Source organism: Ooceraea biroi, chromosome 10 (genome assembly GCF_003672135.1).
Source record: "Ooceraea biroi isolate clonal line C1 chromosome 10, Obir_v5.4, whole genome shotgun sequence".
In the NCBI taxonomy this organism is placed as follows: domain Eukaryota; kingdom Metazoa; phylum Arthropoda; class Insecta; order Hymenoptera; family Formicidae; genus Ooceraea; species Ooceraea biroi.
The window spans coordinates 11,695,387-11,717,193 of NC_039515.1; the positions used below are offsets into that span (position 1 = coordinate 11,695,387).

At 34.8% G+C, this 21,807-nt stretch overlaps 1 protein-coding gene across 1 annotated transcript in view; it reads left to right on the forward strand.

Annotated features, from left to right (window-relative positions):
• The window catches only part of LOC113562701, a 66,777-nt gene that overhangs the window by 20,834 nt on the left and 24,136 nt on the right, over window positions 1-21,807 (forward strand). The window contains exon 2 of the mRNA XM_026972848.1: window positions 13,307-13,372. Coding sequence (XP_026828649.1) covers window positions 13,307-13,372 — 66 coding nt within the window. The remainder of the gene's footprint in view (window positions 1-13,306; window positions 13,373-21,807) is intronic.

Here is a 21,807-nt window from a genome sequence, read left to right on the forward strand (position 1 = left end):
ACCTTATGAACAGGTGAAAGATGATTCTTGCTTCTTGTTTGTCGCAATGAAATTTCATGAATTGTAATTAATAAAATTAATCGGATCTTAACATTACATTGTTCAATCAGTTTTAGTAAATATTTCTAAACCCATTAAATACTGCACATGCTATCTTACTTGAATTAAAATAAAGTTAAAACTTGAAGTACTATAGATTCAAAAAGCTAAAATTAGAGAATAACTTAATGTTTTGTTTGTTATATGATATAGATCATTATAATAAAAAACTAATGTTTTTTGTTTTAATGTATTTTTATAAATAATATTACTATTTAATCAATATTTTATTTTTAATTAACTTGTTTACAAATTTGTGGAATCAGTATATAAAAGATATCTTTATATTATATTTAACATAACGATTTTTTATTTAGTTAAAAGAAGTGTTTTTTGTTAGATGATATAATAATTTTGCATATTTATTAAATAACGTAATTAACTGAAAGTTCTGATGTAAATAATATTAATATATAAAATTATAATATTGAAAGAAATGAAATTAATTAAAATAGAAACTATGAAACAGTTAACCGTTATGTGAGTGACGGGGTACCCGGGTAACTTGTTTGTTCTCTACTCGCATTAGAACTCTTAAACTGGCGATTATTTTAGCGTTATCTTTGGACAGATTGACTCAATGGGGAACGTAATTTGCAGGATATCAATTTTCTTACAAAATGTCCGAAGGTATCCGAGTACCTTCATCACACCAATTAAGATTTTTTTCGTCACTCACATAAGGGTTAATTAAATTGAAGCAAATTACATATTGTGTAAAATGAAAAAATATTATTAATAATATTGCAGTTTGATGATATTTATACATATTGATTACGAATTAATATATGGAACAATATATTTTTTTCGTATAAATTGTCATTTCCTATAATTCAATCTAACGTTTGCGTTACTTTTCTAACGGTATACAAAGTGTACCAAAGTCGAGTAAAGCTTGCTATCTACAGCGGCCATGTTGAAATTCATGATGGCCGCCTTGTCTTCCATAATGCCTCGCCCCCATAGAGAATGGTACCAATAGCGTTCGCGAAACTTTCATTCGTCAGCCCTACCCCCTACTCGTAATCCACGAGCACAACCCCACCATTCTCAGTCTCCTTCTTAACGTTTATATGGGGATGTTTTCTCCCTCCACCGTTTTATCTTTGGCGGCCATCATGGATACGTGCGCGCGCATATCTGATTCACCTTATGAGACTGTCTCATTATATCCCACGAGATAAGTCTTTAATGGTGTATTTGAGTGTGTGTATGAGTTAAAAATTTGTGATATTTCCTAACTTGAGCCAAATTCCAAAAACCAAATTTTTCTCAGAGTATTACTTACAATATTACGGTTTTATTAAAGTATTATAACTATTATTTTAAGTATATATTTGATTTTTATTATAAATATGTACTCCTTATGATCATTTTCGATTCAGTCTTCGTCGATAAACGTATTATTCTTTATCATTTTTATATTTTTATTATATTACCTTATTACTACTAATTTACAAGCATATAGACATAATGTTACCAATTTTTTATTTTATGCTTTTTAACGTATAATATTAAGCCGATTGTTTTCCATGAAGATTATAAATTTTCATATAATAAATAATTATTAAAACATGTAACGATATGGTATAACGAAAAACTAATTTAGATATGATAGATAACTAATTTATCGACTTACCATACGCGTAATGAGTATCTTTAATGCTCTTTATTGTCAGATGGTTATTCGTTTAGTTTGTTATTCATATTCGTTATTATTTAATTTTATTCGATGGTTTTCTTAGTTTAGTTGTAGACATATTATATAATACATATTAATTTTACATTTTAATTCTTATTCTGAAAATTATGTTTTCTTAAAACTTGGTATTTATTAAACAGATATGAGAGTTCTAATATTTTTTGTAAGTTATTGCAATATTAAATAAATATTGTTTAACATAATCTATTTTCTTTTTTATTTTACCTATTTTTAAAGCTTATATGTTTATTTCTGTTACTCATTTAATTGTTTATTTAATTTACACTTGTTTTATGGAATTTTGCTATATGGATATTAAACGATTCATGTTTAAATATTCGTAATCATGTTACAACTTAACACAAGTTTGCAATTAATATAAATAATAATAAGAATAAAGTTTTGAAAATTGTTAATTTTTTGTTGTCTTTTGTAAAATTTATTTACATGGTTTTTTATTATATTGTTATAAATATATTTTATTTCTATTTATATTTAAATTATAATAAATAATATTATATATTATTTATCAGCAGTAGGTAGAAATATGAAATCTATCTAAAGTTTCTGCTGATAAAGAAGAAAATATACTTTCGTTCTCATACCGACATTTCTGAAACCTCTTATATCAGCTGAGGTTTTCGTATGTAGCTACAAAGTATATCACGATGTAGGTTGACTGAGATGTCGCATTGAGAAAGAATATAATAGAGACCCTCTATAGAGGGTCTCTAGAATATAATAAATGTCCTATAAGGATTCAATATAGTATATCAATTTTCATATGTATATTTTTTGTACAATTTTTTGTTATTTAAGATATGTATGATATTTATTCAATTAAAATGTATTTAGATAATATTATTATGAAATTAAATTCATATTTTAATACAACGTATATAGAAAAGAAGTTTCAAATGTTATATTGCATTCCATGTGTAATCATTAACAAAAATTAGTTTAGAAATACAGAAGAGTATTTTTTGTATATCGAAAGTTTTTGAAACAAAAAAGATCTCTGTAACATTCCATCTTCTTAGAATTCACCTATTCTCTCAATCACGCTCGTAATCGAAGAAACCGATGCAAAAGAAATTGCTGCGGTTTTGTCAAGAAACCTGCTTATTATCAACTCCCAACTTATGCATCTTTATGTTTTTATCTGGGATAATTTCAGCATTGTATAATGGAAGACAACATCTGGCGGGATTGTGTGTTTGCGTACAGATACCTAACTTGCGAACACATTTCACAAGGCATGCAGATTGTTTCTTGTATATGTACCGGCTAACTAACTGGCATGCTAGAGTAATTACCAAGCTCGTCGAGTGCAACGTGGCCAACGTTATCAGACGTTCGCCTAGTCGGTGGTAACTTGTACACGTATGTCTGTGTCCGCAAACGTACACATACAACATGCCCATGATTGTACCATGAGCGAACGATGCAGAGTGCGTTCGAAAGAGCAATACAGAAGGAAGGAGAAAGGCAAACTCATACTGGTGCCTTGTGCCTGCAGGAGAAAGGAATGGTATAGGGAGCGAAAATAACGAGGACAGGGTGTCTTGGAGGTTACGTTCAGCGGGATGGGGAGGGAATCTGAGGCATCGACTTGAGGAGGGAATTGGTCGAAGGAAACGATGGAGTGAAAGAGAAGCGAAGGGGGAGGGATGGAAGATTCCAGCGACTTCGCGGTTAATTTGTAGCAGTGCGCACCTCTACGTCTCCCGTGCGCGTATATATTTTTCTTGCGTTCACGCGCCTGCATCTACATTTGCACGTATACGGGTGTTTGTGATTCCCATGTGCTTTATACACCGTAGTTTTACGTTTGCGCACCGCGATTCGTCGAGAAGCGGTAACGACGAAGGTGGGGCGAAGAAGGGAAAGAGAAGGTTAGAGGGGACCACCCAAGAATCGCGAGCGTTTTTCTTATTTGTGCTTTTCCGCACAACGATATCTTAAGGTGTCCTCCTTTACTCTTACAGGTTTATCGCCCCCTCCCCTCCCTCCAATTTATGAGGTTTGCAACTCTGGCAAAACTGATGTTAATTAAGATGCTGCTGATGGTTTGATAATGCTGCTAAAAATTGATAGTGTTTTAACAATGTTTCAGGAGATGGTACACTTGTTGTACGAGTAATATAATATCACTCAAAGTATTATAAAATTGAAATTTTGATCTAGAAACGCTATTGGTTAAGATTTAAACGTGGATCATTTATTAACACTGCATACATAATTAATAATAATTTAAAATACATAACTATAGTTGTTTGAGAAAAGTAATAATCATTCAATAATAATCTTCATTTCAATAATAATTTTCGATAATAAAAGCATTAAAACTATTGACGCGTGGGTCTAATTGTATAACTTTTCATCAAATGTTTTAACCAAATCTTTACAAAAATCTATCCGCATAGAAAATGCATAAATCATGTGTGCATAGAAGAAGCAATTTAAACAATAATAATTTCTCAGATTTAAACACGGTATGACTTTTTGACTTTTTCATCTTTTTATCATGTAGCTATACATATATCACTATACAGTCAGGCAGCTAGCTGCAGCCATCGATTTCTAGGCACTGGGAAAGCGCATGCGCTCGCAAGAACGAGAACCCTCCCCGTTTACGGTATTCTCATTCTTACTTTACTCACGGGCGAATGTTAGTTCGAAGGCATTAATACACTTGTAAGAAACTGAAGCTGCGCAGTTAGATAGAAGTTTTAATACTCACAATAATATATATAATATATATTTTTCTCTTTTCTGTTTTAATGAAGGATATATTAAATTACAGAATAAATGTTTTATAAGATTTGTTTAAACTTTTTGAAGACATTTAAAAGTTCATCGATATTATAATACTAATATGATTTGCGCGTATATAGATAGTGACTCTTTTAACTATTAGTTTGGTTTACACATATACATATATGTACATAGCAATAGAATCTATAATATTTACCTGAACATAAAGATCTACAGTCCTTACAATTTAGAGAGAGTTTTCAGTACCAAAAGTACTAGATTAACGTTATCAACTTTGAATTCTTTCTCAACGCTTATTTTGTCGAACCAGCCAACCCTTTTAACGCTGGTAATCTCCGTACCCTCTATGCGGACGTTCCATTATCTGGCCATCTTTACTCACCTCCATACTCGGGTCGAGGACTGAACAGAAGGGTAGGAAGATAGGGAGAGAGGGTGAGCGAGAAAGTGAGAGACGGAGGATGACGTGAGGAGGGCCAGGATGGATCGAGGTAGGTTTTATGAGCGCGCACAAATCTCCTCATCAAGCTCCCGCAGGATCCAACGCCCGACATCCATGGGGGCTGGAAATTGCAGGGCGGGTTTTGCCATCGTTTCAGGGGAGAGGGGATCGTCGGGCACACAAATGAGGCAGCTTGATTCCAATTATTCAGTAAATTAAATACGGGGGGAGTTGGACTTTACGGGCGTTCCTCCGAGTTTCACTGTTATTGTACAGGGTGGTGAATCTGACGGGGGTGGAGAGAAAGGGTTGAAACCGCATGCTGCTATTGTATCTCGTCGCGAGGGTTCCATAGGATGGGTCCCAGTTATCTGTAGTTAATACTCGCACTGTTAGGGTGAATATGCGTAAGCGGAGAGCTTCGGTCTTATCGTAATACTGTTTTGACATAGAGGAAACATTTGGTAATCTGCCATGACCATACTTTTTTACGTTGTCGTCCGGCCATCTTTTAAAATTAAATATGCATGTATATTGAATTGACTTTATCACATAAATTTTGTGCATGTAAAATTTGTGCTAGTAACATAAATTTATTTTATTTTAATTATCCGTACACATAATTCATACGCATTGATAGTAGTTATTTTCTATACACTTCGTAATGAATGATGCTTACTACCTTTGTTTAATACTAAAATGTATTAATCAAATATTATTTTTATTGTATCACAAATATTATTTTTATTGTTTTACGTATCTAACTTTCCATAAATGTAGATATTTAAATATAGTAGTGGCATTTGCGTCCACTGTTATCAATCCTTCAAACGATTTATAAAAGTTTTCTCAACAACCGGCTGCTTTAATTCGTATTTTCTTTGGGAACTGTGCGCTTCGTCTTTTACGAGCGCGTATTTCTCTTCCCTATCCTACAGTTGGAAACGAGCTGAGTTTTCCCTCTTCTGCCTCCACTATTTCTTGTCTTCCTTTTATTCCATTTCTTTCGAGTCGCTTTTGTGTGTGCAGTTTTGGCAATCAACCATTATTTTTATCTTTCTGTTTATTGCATTTTCTTATTTTTCTTTAGATATTTGATGATTGTTGGATATTGTGAAAATTAATTTATTAGATCATTAACTGAGTAATCCGGATCGTGTCTAGATAGCGATGAATCAAACTAAGCCCATACATATGACAGCACAACATAGCTTGTCGTATATTAATTTATAACAGGATAGGCAATGTTTAAAAAACACAATTATCCAAAAGATCACTACAATATTTGTATCGCTATCTAAATGCGACTTGGATTACTTAGTTAATGATCTAATACTAATTGTAATTTGTAAGTATTATATCGCGAGATGAGCGATTCATTTGAATCTGCAAATACAAATTTTATAGAAACATTTTTGTTCAATGTTTATGATGATATAAATACGATATTAACATAAATACTTACGTAACATCAGTAAAATCAGTTTTGAGATTTCACAAGGGAGAATAAAATATTTGAAAGGGATACAGGAGAATGAAGGCGTGTTCAATAGCTGTGTATGTGTATAAAATATGAGATGCAACCGGAGACAGTTACTCGGCCTGACGTCCGGAGGGTATATGACATTTCTCCAAACATTATATAATTGTATTCACGTGGGCTGCCCGACAAAAGGGAAGCGCGATCGAAGTTGAGAGGATTCGAAGGAATGTTCGGGGCGGTTCCGCGATGACTGGAGAAGTTTATAATCCATGACGTTTCCGGCTTTGCGAGGGAGCAAAGGGATTTCTTATGTCTCCTCGGGCAAGGAAGTGCCTCAGATTACAACCAGCTGCATCCGCGTGTTCTGAAATATGACGGCGGCAACGGAATACGCGCGGGAGTATTTTTTAAAATGGCTACCGCTGAGACGCCATTTGCGTTATCCTTTTCTTCGGGGATGGGTGATAAACACTCAGATTATCTGCGTTCCGTTTAACGGTGGACATCTTTCGTGAAGCTCCCTCGGGGATGGGTCGCCGAGAAATGTGTTGCATTCCTTTCGGTAAAGCACTAGCACACCAACACGCGAATACGTTAGAATGACACGTACGAGCTGACAGCGTCGTATATTTCAAAGAATATTTCTGCTGCTGTACGCTTATACCGATGTGGTCACCATCGCGATGCCTGCGAAATGAATGCGTCTCTTATGTTACAGATGAAACGCATTCTTTTTACTGCTTATCTAATTTGCGTCTGCTTGTGCATCTTGCTAATTGCATCTGGCTTAATTTACGAGCCGTCCGCAATGGGGTGGTAAGAAAACGCAATTCGTTGAGACGCTCCTAGATTGCTACTTCAGAGTTAAGACATCTAATATTGAAGTTTACTTCAAACTCCTCGAAGAGAACGGCCATTAATATTAAGTCATTAAATAAGTAATCCGGGTCGTGTCTGGAATCGAACTAAATACTTATGATTGCACAACATATTGGGTTGGCCAAAAAGTAATTGCGTTTTTTTTATATAAATAAAAGGCGAATTTTTCATGGGAAACAAAAACTTTATTAAACAATATATTGTCCATTTTGTTTGATTATCTTTTGCCATTTTTCAGGCAACTTCATGATTCCGCGCTCAAAAAAGTTCTTATCTTTTTCAGCAAAAAACAATTACAAGAACGATTTGATATCCTCATCAGCAGTAAAGGTTTTACCATTCGAGGCGTTTTGCAAAGAACGAAACAAATGGTAATCCGATGGTGCCAGGTCTGGCGAATATGGTGGATGTGGTAACATCATGGTAACACATCCCATCCAAGCTGCAACAATTTTTCACGAGTGACCAAACTTGTACGTGGTCTAGCGTTATCATGGTGAAACACAACACCTTTGCGATTCACCAATTCTCGACGTTTCTGTTCGATGGCATCATTTAATTTATCCAGTTGACGACAGTATACGTCTGAATGAATGGTTTGATTCCTTGCAAGCAGCTCAAAATACACAATACCTTTAAAGTCCCACCAGACTGACAGCATAATCTTTCTTTGGTGAATATCTGCTTTTCAAGTGCTTTCAGCAGGTTCATCGCGCTTGAGCCACGATCTTTCTCGTTTGACGTTGTTGTAGACGATCGATTTTTCGTCGCCTGTTATCATGCGTTTCAAAAATGGATCATTTTCCTCACGTTTCAAAGGAGAATCGCAGATGTCAATACGCTTAGTGAGATGAATTTCTTTGAGCTCATGTGGTACCGAAATATCGAGCTTACTAATGTATCCAAGTCGTTTTAAATGGTTTTCAACACTCGATTTCGATATGTTAAGATTCTCAGCAATCTCTCGTGTCGTTAAACGCCGATTCGAATCGATCAGTGCCTTTATTTTGTCATCATCAATTTCGATTGGCCTTCCTGAGCGTGGTGCATCTTTCACATAAAAATCTGCAGATCGAAATTTAGTAAACCAATTTTGACACTACCGCAGTTTTAAAGCATCTTCGCCATATACATGACATAACTTTTTATGAGCTTGCACAGCGTTTTTCCCTTTTCGGAAGTAATAAAACAAAATATGAGGAAAATGTTCTTTTTGATTTTCCATTTTGAAATCGACGGCAAACAAACAATTGTTAACGAAATCGCGTACTTTCTTTTTCTAAAACAAGCTTGAACTGTGAGTTGTTAACCTACATAATGAATTTGCGGTTTAGAATGAAGTTAGTTACATTTCAAGACATGTATGTCCATCTATTGGAAAAAAACGCAATTACTTTTTGGCCAACCCAATAGTTTGTCATATATTAAGGTAATTAGAATAGGGCCTTAATTTTATAGCAATATAGGCAATTTTCAAAAAACAAAATTCTCAAAAATATTGCTACATTGAGTTGTATCAGCATTTAGATGCGACCCGGGTTACTTAATTAATAATCTAACAGATTATTTGTATATGTATCGTTATTCTAAAATGATCGTCGAAAGTATTATGCCTGTGAGTGAAAAGTGAGTATGCTGAATATTTCGCACGCACGTAACAAACAAAACTCAATTTCGTGAGTTTCCACAGAAACATTCATCGGTATGCACAGTATTATGGCCGCATATGCAACGATATTCTCGTCTGAAGTTTCTCTATCGCCGGTGAGATTCTCGGATTTTTCGAATATTCCATCAACGTACGGAAGTCGTATATTACGAACCGAGAATGTACGCGCGGCGGAGGCTCGGGGCGTGCTTCGCATGCTGGCGATTACTTTTACCTTCGTCCTTTCGTCCTGGCAGGCGGTAAACGAGCAAGCGGTCCTTCCTTTGGCCTGCCCTCTGCTGCTTCTAGGCCCACCCTTTTTGGCTTCCTCCTCCTATCAAACCATCGTTCTTTTCCTTTCCCGTCCGGCGTCTACCTGCGTTTTTAATGTCGCGTCAACGGATTGGTAGTCGATTTACTACTAATGCCTAAAATAGGTAAAAATACCACAAGCTGGAGATTGGACAAGACAATGTTCTTAATGTGATAATACACATGTATAGATTACGCGCTTTTATGTGTACAATTAAAAACAATATCATATTATTAATTATGAAAAGAACTACTTATATAAAACATGTGTTACATGCAGATAATATTATATACAATTCCGAAATAATGATAAATATAGTATAGTAATAGTATAGTGTGAAACGTAATACAAATAATAAAAATAACTGTGTTCATAAAAATTCAATGTTAATAAAAAAGATCAATTAAGTGATCATTCTGCTTCACTAATTCCGCTTATGTACCTTCTGATGTATTACGCCAGACTTTATTCGATTTCGAACTTTCTAGTCTTCGAACTTTCTAGTAACCTGTCGTTGTTACTCGACCTAATCTGTAAATCTCTCAATCATAAATCGAACGCCAATAAATAGAGTAAAATGGAGGGTTGACATAAAAATAGCGTACGCCAGGCGCCATCGTGATGGTATTATGACTTTCGATTTATGACGTCACATGCGAAAGGATGATTGCCTTTCGCGATGAGTGGATGTCAAGGGGAAACATTGCACTGCCTAGACTAGCTTGACCAAATCAGATGTATGGGAAAACAAACCTTCTTGGATGATTGCTTTCTTCTGTAAAAGCTATGGATATGTAATATCTGCTTTGCGTTAAAAAACATCTTCTTAAACATCAAGGATGTTTCCATATTTTTACATTGTTATTTGATCTATCTATTTAATACATCCATAAAAAGTTGATAAAAAGATGAAACTTGTTGTAAAAAAAGCTAAATTTACAGAGTTCATGCAATCAATAGGTAAAGTTATGAATTTTGATATTACACGAAGCGTGAATATCTGGAACAAACATGCAAACGACAGAAAACATTGCCTACATTTTTCTGAAATAAATATTTGTGAAAAATTTTATTTATTGTGAGAGCATTGTTATATATGTTCCGATTAGACAATCAAATAAATGATATAAATGCTAATAAATCAAATAAATGCTATGTTCTAGAACAGCAAACAGATCATACTGATCCATGGCCGTCGGTCGGATTCGTTTCTACCTTTGTCTGCCATTTCCCTGTGTAATACCGATATCTGTCCGACATTTTATCGTCGGCGATGATTTTTCATCCGACATTCGTCGTTTACTAAAATAATTAATTTGACAAGTTTACATATATACAGGATATTGAAATGTTGGAAAGATTATTGTATATTTTAGTATACTGCATTACTGAGATTAACAAATTATCTACATGCAGCACGTTAAAGCTTAATTTAAACATTTTATGCCACATTAACAAGCTCAATAAGTTTATTAAATAATAAAAGATAAAAATGCTAGGAATAGTAGCAAATATTTCCGCGTAAAGTATATTTTAATTTAACATAAATGTGATATAAATATATATGTGTTTATAATATAATTTGTAATATACATTTAATATATATTTAGTTCTTATTTTGTTATATACTCAAGTAAACTCAGTAAACGCAAGGGAAATAGAAGATAGCAAAGCGACGTGCTAACGTCCGTCGGGCGACGCCGAAATGGCGACCTGTTTTATTATTGGACACTTGAAGTGCCAAGCTATAAGCATTTTGTCTTAATAAGTGGTGTCATGTAAAAATTGGCTATTAATGACTTTAGATGACAAATATTATGCACATATTGCAACGTGTTATAAACAAAAAAAACATTTCAAACATAAACTAAGATGAATAGTAAGCGTTACCTATGCATTCATGCAAACATTAATATTTCTTCACAACCAGGTGCATTTTGTATTAGATTTTCGTAGGTGTGCACTTTTTAGACATATACAACTTACAGAAAAATGTATTTTATAAAATATAGATTAAATTTCATACGAAATATCATGAAATTTGAATGTGCAACATTTTTAGAGACAGATAGTGTTAAATAAAAGTAACATAGTTATATTAGTAATGTTAAATAAGCATTGACATATGTATTTCAATTTTAGTTGTTTTTATTATAATTGATGTTATAATAAAACGATATTACAAGCAATAATTGAATGTCTAAGGAAAACGTTTATATGTTTCTACCGACGGCGCTTTGCTTATACGTTAGACGTAAATTGAAAATTTCTAGTTTTGGATTGTAGTTAACTTATTTGTTACTTTGCATGATAAATATACATTACAAATAAAACAAAATTACAAATTAATACAATATTTATAATATAATTACAATATGAAATTAGAATAGAAAATTATACAATTTACTATTTAAATATTAAATACATAGATAGTATAAATGTTACTTAACTGTTCTAAAATCTTGTTATTAATAACTGGTATTATTATATATTTTTATCATATAAAATTATGATTAAACATTTTAAAAATCTGTAGTTTTCCGCATAGCATGTACACAGCAAAAGACATTTTGTACTTCTGTTAAAAATAATTTTCGTTAAAAGTTTTGTGTTAAAACCGTAATATAGCAATGTGTAGATTTAACAAATTGTCGTTGTGTTAAATTTATGATTAAGTAATCCAAATGTTAAAATAATATATTTTATATTATATGTAATAGTAAGAATTTCAGTCTACAACAATCGCCATATGTTAAATCAACTTTTTTCAAACGCAATGATGACGCAGTACGAACTATAGAAATAACATTTTCCTTAAATAAAATTTAACATTATAAATGTCCATTTTACGTAAAATTTGCTTCCAAACATAGTAATTTTTCTATTAAATGTTTTATGTTATATTATCTACATAATATTGATGTCATTATTTGACATAGTCACATTATGTTAAATTAATATAAAAATTTAAGTGGACCGTTGGACATGTGAAATTGTATTGAATTAAACACAAACGTTTTTGCTGCGTACTTTTGTCAAAAATATTTCAAGGCTCGCGGGTTCCGACGGAAGTCCAGTCCTTCGTGTAGAAGGTCAAGCAGACAATTGAGAAATCGTTGTAAATCACTCACGAGTTTTTTCTTCTACAAAGGGTTTTCCACTTCTTCCGCCAATACTCCAATTTTTTCCTAGCGTCCCGCATTTGCTGAAACGAATAGAGATTCAAGGACTCGTCGCAATATTATATACAATGATACTTTTCGTCTATGTCTCACGTATCTCGGGAAACAGTTCTCAGTTTTCGTTTCGACAGCATCGTATGCTGACGTCTCTTCGCATGATCGATAGTCGTGAATAAACGTTAATTAAAAATCAAAGATCTTTTCCGTAGTGCGCGATGTTCGTTGACGTGGTTAAATTCCGACGGCTTTTGCGTCGCTTTAGCTCGTTGACAATATTTGCTATTCAGGTAATTTGTTTATTTAAATTGTAATTTTGGCATACAGTTGTTTTCGATGATTATTATTAGTGCAATACTGAAAAGTGTGAGGAAAAGAAAAGAGTTTAAAAATGGGATTTTAAAACCGGATATTGCAACAGAGGACATCGTACTTAAGATGTACAGCAGTGTGATATTTTCTGTCATCACAAATATATATAAATCAGATAAAAATATAAATGAGAAATAGCTTGCACTTTTTCTTATATATTTAACAATTATTTTTAATAAAAAATTAATGTGAAAGCCTCAAAGTCAGAAGAAATTAATGCTATGATAATGTGAGCGTGTGATTATCATTTCTATAAGAATAAATGATTCTAGAAGATTCTAGAAGAAGAATTTAGGATTCTAGAGGATGATTCTAGAAGATGATTCTAGAAGAAGAATTTAGGATATTATATATTTTGTTTGAATTGAATTTTAAAAACATTCATATTAATACACACAAATTTGATTACAGGATTCCTCATGTGGCGAAGAAAAATTATCGCCATTGGTTCACCACCGTAGTTGCAGCTTGTCGAAGGTGAGTGAAAAAAATTTATAAATTTGTTAAAAAGCTCTCATTTAAACATGCAGATAAAACAAGAATTGTGATATCTTTTAATTGGATGATAACATGCTGTTTAATAAACGTTAGGTACATGCTAATTTAAGGAAAGTTCGATAATTTGAATGCTATGCAAATAGTACATTGCAAAATTTTTACGTTCTAGATTTTTAATCTTATAATACTTATATAGAGTGTTACAAAAATATGTATATGATTTGAATATTTTATGTGAATATAAAAAAGTAGATTTCGAAAGAAAGAGAAGGAGAATTAATGTGATAATGTTTGCTTTTGATAGAATGAGACATTTTTGGTAAAATAATATAGATATATTAACATAGAAGAATGGATGGAATTATATCAAAGCATTTCTTTGATCTTCGAACTGATAAAAATAGCAATATGGTTTGTTATTGACATATAAAGCATGAAAATATTTCTTGTTGTTGCAATCTAATGTTAAGGTAATTATATATCTATTCAGTATTTGTTCTTGTTCAAAGTATTTCATAATTTTTCTTTAGTTTAGTTTATTATGTAAGTTAATGCTTCTTTTTACAGTATTATCTATCGTTGGAAACAGTTTCGAAAGCGTGTATATGAATAGATAGTTTTAGTAGAAAGTACAATACTTTGACTGCGGAAAAAGGATTTGTAGCGCAATGCAAGACAATCATTCCTTATACTTGAAATTATAGTAATCGTGGGATATACACTGGCAAAGAGAAATCGTTATTGCCCGCGGCAATCAAACATGCAACAAAAACAAATACGCAAAAGCTTTACACGCATTTGTTGCATGCACTTTTTCATATTAAATTCTTTGTGCAACAGAAAATAACGATTAGAAAAATTTTTATGTTTAAGGAGTGAGAAAACGGTATAGATAAATACTTTTCTATCGATTATTATGAAATATAAAAGCATCTTAATAGTTTTCTAAAACTGATGATTCATTTACGAGTTATTAGTACGAAACGTATATCACACAATAAAGCTTTCTCGTGTGCGTGTGTATAGATAAATACTTTTCTATCGATTATTATGAACATTAAGTATTTCCATATAATATGAAAATAAATAGAACTACAATTTTAATTCTTTGTTCTGACATTCAAACAAACTCGAAATATATAATGCTGATAAGCGAATGCGGTTCATTTACAGCCACTTGTTTTAATAACCATTTAAAACAGCGATTTACCGCCGCTCATTTTAACAAGCATTTAAAAAAGCTCCTCATCCAGCAAAATCACGATTACACTTACGCGTAGTGTCTTCTCACTCCTCCAACTCGCTAAAATGATCATCGTCGTCCGGCGAGTCGGTCGCGATCGAAGGGCGGCGTACAGCAATTCCGTTCCGCGACACACGCGTATCGCGTTCACCGTGTTGTGTGTCTTCTCCTCGAAAGACTGTCGAGTGCCGGCGGCCATTATTTACGCCCGCGCGCGTGAGATCCTCGTTTTATAAGGTGATAAACGCGAGTCTCTAGCCGCGTCCTCTCTCGCGCGCGCGAGAATGGCCGAAGCGCCGCGGAAAGTGGTCCGGAACATGCGAGCTGACATGCAAACTGACTCTCGCAATACTGGTGGTGTATACCCTCGCATGTACAGCGATGGGATTCATTGCCGCGCACTTGCACACGGGGAAGCGATGCTTAAAGTGTATTCATTACGGAGGCGACGCGGCTCGTCGGCTCTCGCGAACGCGGGAGTCGGTTCTGCTTGTCCCTCGAATGGCTATCATGAAGCCATTAACTTTATTATACCGAGCCATTAACTTAAATATTACGACTCGCGTGTCGCGCGGCTTCAGACTCCCTGATTTATTGTTGGGGAAGATCGTGATGCAACTTAAACGCTGATGTGTTTTTGTCACGCGCGCGTCTGCCGTCACCGTCGTTCACCTGTCGAGTCCCGGACAGGGCCGATGGTGTCTAGGTGTCTGAACAGCTGATGTGGCACCGCGCGATTGACTAAGCATGATCTTATTGCGCAATGCCAAGACCTCCAAATCATCCATGAACGTGATTCAGTCACTTGGTGCAGATGGGAAGTTTCATCGATGTCGTGTTACGTCCATGACGTAAGTCGTACAGATCATGCAGAAAGAAGCTTGCAGTGCCCGGATGAACCGATGATACTGATCGCAAGTGTAGGGCCCATTTGTGAAACGCCCAACGAGAAGGGCTAAGTTGAATATAATAAATTAGAAAAAAATGCCATTATAACGAGAGGGCAAAATATTTTACCTGCGCGGCTAGATCGGATGCGATTAAGGCGAACAAAGAGACGGGTGTTCAAGGGGACGGGGCTCGTAAAAAAAATCAAGGAAGGTGACATGTTTCGCTGAAGGAGTTGGACGCCCGGCGTAGTGGGATTTTATATGAGTCTCAGGATTCGAAATGAGGATTTACGAGCAGGCCGCGAGACGCGGAGGGAACATTGTTTCAAAAATAAGACATCTTCGAGCTAACCTTCAGATTCTATCCTACCTACCTACGGTAGTGATCGCTTATATGCCGCCCGGAGAAGACACCATCACCAAAAGACGGAGATACTCTAGGATGAAGGTAGATAGGGAGGAGCAGCCGGAGAGGAAGATCGCGCGAGGATTGGGAGACAGTTGTCTGAACAAGAACACAGGCGCAAGAAGAAAAGAATAAGAGAAAAGTATTAAAGCAGGAATAAGGGAGATAGAGGCGGGAATATCCTCGGAATGGCGCGCGCGAAGGAGATTGAGAAACGAAGAAGCCTTCAACAAAGAACGAAAGAAGGAAGCCTGAAGACAAAGAGATTCGATGGCGAAGGGAAGAGACGAGGACGGAGAGACTAAGCTAATGAATACGGTAGAGGAACGTTCCACAATGAAAGGGTTTTCCATCGACCCACGATTGTGCGCGAGCCTATAAGCATGTAAATGGAGTAGATTATTTCAACCTGCGTATCAGCGCGCATCATTTGAAAATCTTCAGCGCAGAAAAAGGTAATAGCGCGAGGTACGCATACGCATCACTTCATGAATTTATTATTATCCATTATTATCCGGTGGATAATCAAAGAGCGGCTCCTGTGTGAGGTGGCTGGCCGTACTTACTGGCATTTCCTTGTTTCTTTAGCTTTCTCTTCGCCTTTCCGTACTCCATTCGCCCTGTCAGCCGATCGAGGCAGTCGATCGTTTTATCGGTGGTCTTTCCGCTTGCAATTTACATTTTTATTACCTCCCTTCAGACCATCCTTCCATGGTAACTTGGCAAAAAGCTGAAGCAAAAAGTTGCCACAGCCGCGCTAGCGTAATTTTTATTCTTTTCTGTTAGGCCTATCGAAAAAGTTTATTAATTGTGATTATCTTAAAAGCGAGATAATTGAGTAGCTTGAATTATTTGAAATTGACATGAAAGTGCACATTTTTATATGTTTTGCTTACGAGAAAGAATAATTCTATTATACTTTTTTAAAGATAATAATTATATCTTAGATGCATAATAGAAATTGCACTTTTCGAATAATATGATAGAATTCTTTGAAAAAAGGAATGACAAGAAAATATTAATTCCGCTGAGAGAGGTATAAATTTGATAGAATTTTGAAACGCTATCGGCGAACGTTTTTCGTACGTATTAACGATATATACCAAGCAGTCGTTAAACTTGGAATAACCAAGTACTCACATATATGGTGTTTCGTAAATTTTCCAGCAGTACTCTCACGTCGACGTAGCAATTTAGAAACTCCCCACCTTCAGGTTGCGCTTATACACATTACGCCAAGTATACACATCACTTACGTGCCGATGTAATACGGAACACCTGCTCGAAAGAACAGGGCAAAGTTGGAACAAAACGTTTTAGCAATAATCTCACCGCCTTTTCTTTATTTTCACATTTTATATGAAAACAATTACAACAATCTCAGAAAAGTTCTTGTATCAGCGAATGCGTGCGGACGTTGGTAGAATTCTTTAAGCATTTAGGAAAAAGACTGAAAATCTATTCATTTGCTACAAGAAATATAAATTATGTTCGCGACATTAGTTTTCGCAATTTAGGTTTTACTTTAGAATGTGCGTTTTTTGTTTGAAATTTGCAGAAAACCGTAAATGTATCCTTGCATCTCCGTCGTGGTTCTCATAGTTGTCTCATCGTCTATACAAGCCCCGATAACGCAATTATTTAAGCAAGATGGATATCCCCAACAGGGACCGTAGAATATTGGCATAATGTATTATAGTAAGCGAACTTCGAATTTATTCGATAGTAAGGTGGCGCATTAAGATGGCTCTTAATGAGGAAAGTTTTCCTTATAGCAAACATTTAAAATTAAAATATAATCTACCTGTCTAGCTTGTCCCTCTACAGTTTCTTACCCCGGTGGGATTTCGCGCTCCTCACCCTTTCGTGACCCTTTCCACTACCACCCCATGCTCCGTCGTTATATCGACCTTTTGAGCTTTCGCAGTAACATTTGGAGGTCGAGCGGCCATGTTCTCGTATAGATTGGTGGAGAAGGTTACAGTGATGAGAGCCGATGCATCTCACTTCATAGTTGTAGTACGAAAGAAATACGCAATATCCTTTGATAAAGTGTGCAGAATTCAATTGAACGATACTTTAGTTAATATTTTTTAAATAATATTGTATATGCTTATATTTTTTTGTATAATATTATGTATGTCCAGGTATCCTTATTGATCTAATTTTTCCCTTTTTGAACTGATTAATAGAAATTTATATTGATGATTCATTTACTTTAATATTATTACTATGTTGCTAGTATGTGAGTTAATATTAATAGCGAGTTATTAATATATACGAAACGCAAATTCAAGTTTTGCATGTGCAATATTTTACATATAATATGAAATTAAATAAAACTATATATATACAAAATTTTAGCTATTTTAGTATTCAAACAAGATTTAAAAAAAATCGAAGTATTTAATTTAAATGTTTATATAAAACAATATATATAAAATATATCATTTTCACAGTTATATCAAAATACATGGAATTTTTATTGCATTAAATCTCAGAAATAGTTTCCCTCGTGAATCCGTAAGACTGTTTTCTCAGCATTATAGTTTCTAGCTATTCCCGGTTCGAAGCTAGGGTATGTACGTAGGTGGCTGTTGTTAGGGATGGTTTCGATATTGATCCGTTCGAGAGAAGAGCTTGACGGGGTGGAGCCGCTTCGCCCTAAGGGTAGTTTTCGCCCCACCGCTGCTCGGTAGTCACCGATTGGACGAGAGAAGAAAGATGGCCGCCGGAGCACGTACCGGAAACGTGATGCTCCGATATAGTCAGATCAAGGCTTTCCTTTGGCTTTTCTGTCCTTCCTCCTTCGTTCCACAAGAAATAAGTTCTGCAGCCAAGAGTGGACCAAGCGAGCGAGAGAACCTTTGCCGTATCTTCTCCTCCTCCTCCTTCTCCTCCTCCTCTTTCTCCTTCTCCCTCCTCCGTCGGCTTTTTGCGAAATTTATTACGGCGATATATTCACATCCATTAGATACCTCACTTCTTTCGCCTGCATCTTGCTCTCCGTCTTTCTTCTACCTTCTCCCTCGTCCCGCCTTCGCCTTCTTCCTTTTTTCCCTCTTTATCCCAGCCTCCATAACTGAATGCACTCTACCGAGATCCGAGCATCCTTTTCATTCCGGTCGGTTGCATGCAAAGTCCTTTAAATGATGGCCGAAAGCTTGTTTAGGGCTTTGTTTAAATCCGATTTAATATTTCGTCTGGAGTGTGCCAGGCGAGGCAACCCGCTGCCGACAAATTACGTCGGGGTGTTGTAATAAAACGTATAATTTCGGATTATCAGATTGCTGCATTAATTTGCCACGTCACATGATTGAACTAACGATCAAAACAATCTTCTTACTCGCATGAGAAAACTAACTATACATATAATAACTGTATCCGTAACACTAATCCGTTTAATATTTCATGTTTTTCTCATTTAGTTTCATGCGTCAATTTCATAAACCGTTTAATAGTTTTGGTAATAGTTTAATGGCTGCTTCTTTTATTTATTTTCTTCTTGTTGATTTATAAATCATTAACATAAAACCTAAAATATAGTTGCCTCAATTTTATATCCCTCAGCATTTTGCTTATCGTGTTACTCGCTCGAGCTGCGAAAGGGTGATGAGGTCGTGAATCCTGAAGACTGCTTGAGAACCACAGAAGGAACGAGAAACTTGGAGGTTGAGATGGTTTGGTCCCCGGGAGCCGCGGTCGATACTGCGTCTCTGCGAGAAAGGCAGTGTTGCCAGTCTCTTTATTTGGAATTCGCACTTTCTTGGTAGCTTCGCTTGCAGTCTACTTTTAAAACATTCGATATTTCGAAATCTTTTTAAGATATTTTAATGCTCTTCAGTTTCATGAAGATAACAGTTAATAAGCAAGCAACATCTGTTATCTAATATATTTGCTAAGCATCTATAATCAAAGAGTTTGGTTAAACATACATCTTATATATATAATTAATTTTAGTATTAAAATATAAATTACATAGAAATGTTATTAGCGTCTGCAGAGATGTTCTGGAGCAGCCAGATTTCTGTAACGTGTTAGAAAGGAAGGGATCTCTCACGGAACAATTCAGGTATATCATAGAAGTATTCAAGAGCGTTTTTGCAGGCACCAATAAACGGTTTATGAGAGCTTCGACCTTTCGTCGAAACCTTGAATCATTTCGGCATTTAAGGACAGCGGAAAAAACTGTATCATGACAAATCTGAAGAGAAACATCGTTTTGAAGAATAAACAGACCTTTTAGGACGTATAGTTTTTTTATTTGTTTCTTTACACAATCCTTTTACAGGGATAGAGAAAATGTATTAGTCGAAGATTTATAAGCCTGCATTGATGACAAAGATCTGAAGGTTCCTCAATGTAAGATGAAATAGAAATCTTGAATATATGCGTTAAAGATAGGTTGTGTAAAACAAGATTGCGATGAAATATAACAAACTATTTGTAGGGAAAATTTAGGAATCAACGTATTCGGAAGAATGACGTTTTGCAGATGTGACAAAATATATAACATGTAAAATATACAATATTATAGAAATTGGAAATTTATGTACGATATTACGTAACGATCAATTTTCTTTTATTCGATTATTTAATCATTCATATGTAAAATTATAAAGAAGTATGTAGTAGTCGATCGGTGAAGAATTACGGCGGATATCATGTTAATTTTAACATAATATCATATGTACATAATGAAAACCTGATGAAAATTTTAATTAGACTTACAATGGTAATCAGGAGAGAAGAAACACAAGTTAAAGAAGATCAGGAAAGAAGATAGACAAACATTTCGTGAACGTAAGCAGCAAATGAACCCTGATGTGACGAACAAAATCCTGTGGCCGTTGAAGCACGTGCTTCCGCTCGTTCACTCTCGATTTCAATGTGTTTTTATTGCGTCTCTTAAATTCGCATTTATGAGCTCTTATGTTCTCCCCCGTCTTCCCTTTTCTTCTATCGAAGTGACTGGACCGAGTTGTAAAGCACTACGCTACGTAGAAGACAAATCGTTCGGCGTGAAGTTAAATAGGTGTTAATTGTATTGATATCCCATAACAATTGCAATCATAAATACTTTAATGAGTGGAGCGACCTTGACGATTTTATTGGTTCTTCTCATAACACGTGACAGCTGTGAGTTCAGTGACCAATTATTTTGTTGCGTGTGTGCGTGTATTTATACGGCATTAAAGCATCGGCTACGCCATATTTTCTGAAATATCGTATGCTGATTAATAGGACTGAAGAGAGAGATCTTCACTTTATGTAAAAAGTGATATAAAAGTCGGCAACACAACATTTGCACATTGATTTTATATGTATATATAATAGCCTTCCTTGTAATATTATGTTTGCAAATTTATTATGCCGCTTATAAATGATTCTTTCGCCGGTAGCAGAATAATGTATAATAGTATCTGATTTTAAATCCAGAATGTTTTAGTAAAATGTCATCTAAGCTATTCAGTCAATCACAAATTGTTTCGATACAGAAATGGACATACATAAAACTGATAAAACATTGTCTTCGATCGGAAAGGACAAATCATTATTTTTTATTTCTCTCTTTTCTTTTAAATTCTTTTCTTAACTCAGGCATGACTTTGCAAATGCAGATTAATATATAAATAACACATGAATGAATGAAGCGTATCTTATCTGAAATGAATAATTATTCGGCAGTAATTTATGTGATAACTGTTCTTTAAATATTCTGCAATGATTGCAATCATAAATATCTTGATGAATAAAACGGCTTTGCTGATTTTATTAGCTGTCCTTACAACATCCAGTGCTCAAGTTTAGTGGCGAATAATTTTATCGCTTCTCTGTATCTACATACAGTTATAACATGAAGCAATGCGTAGCG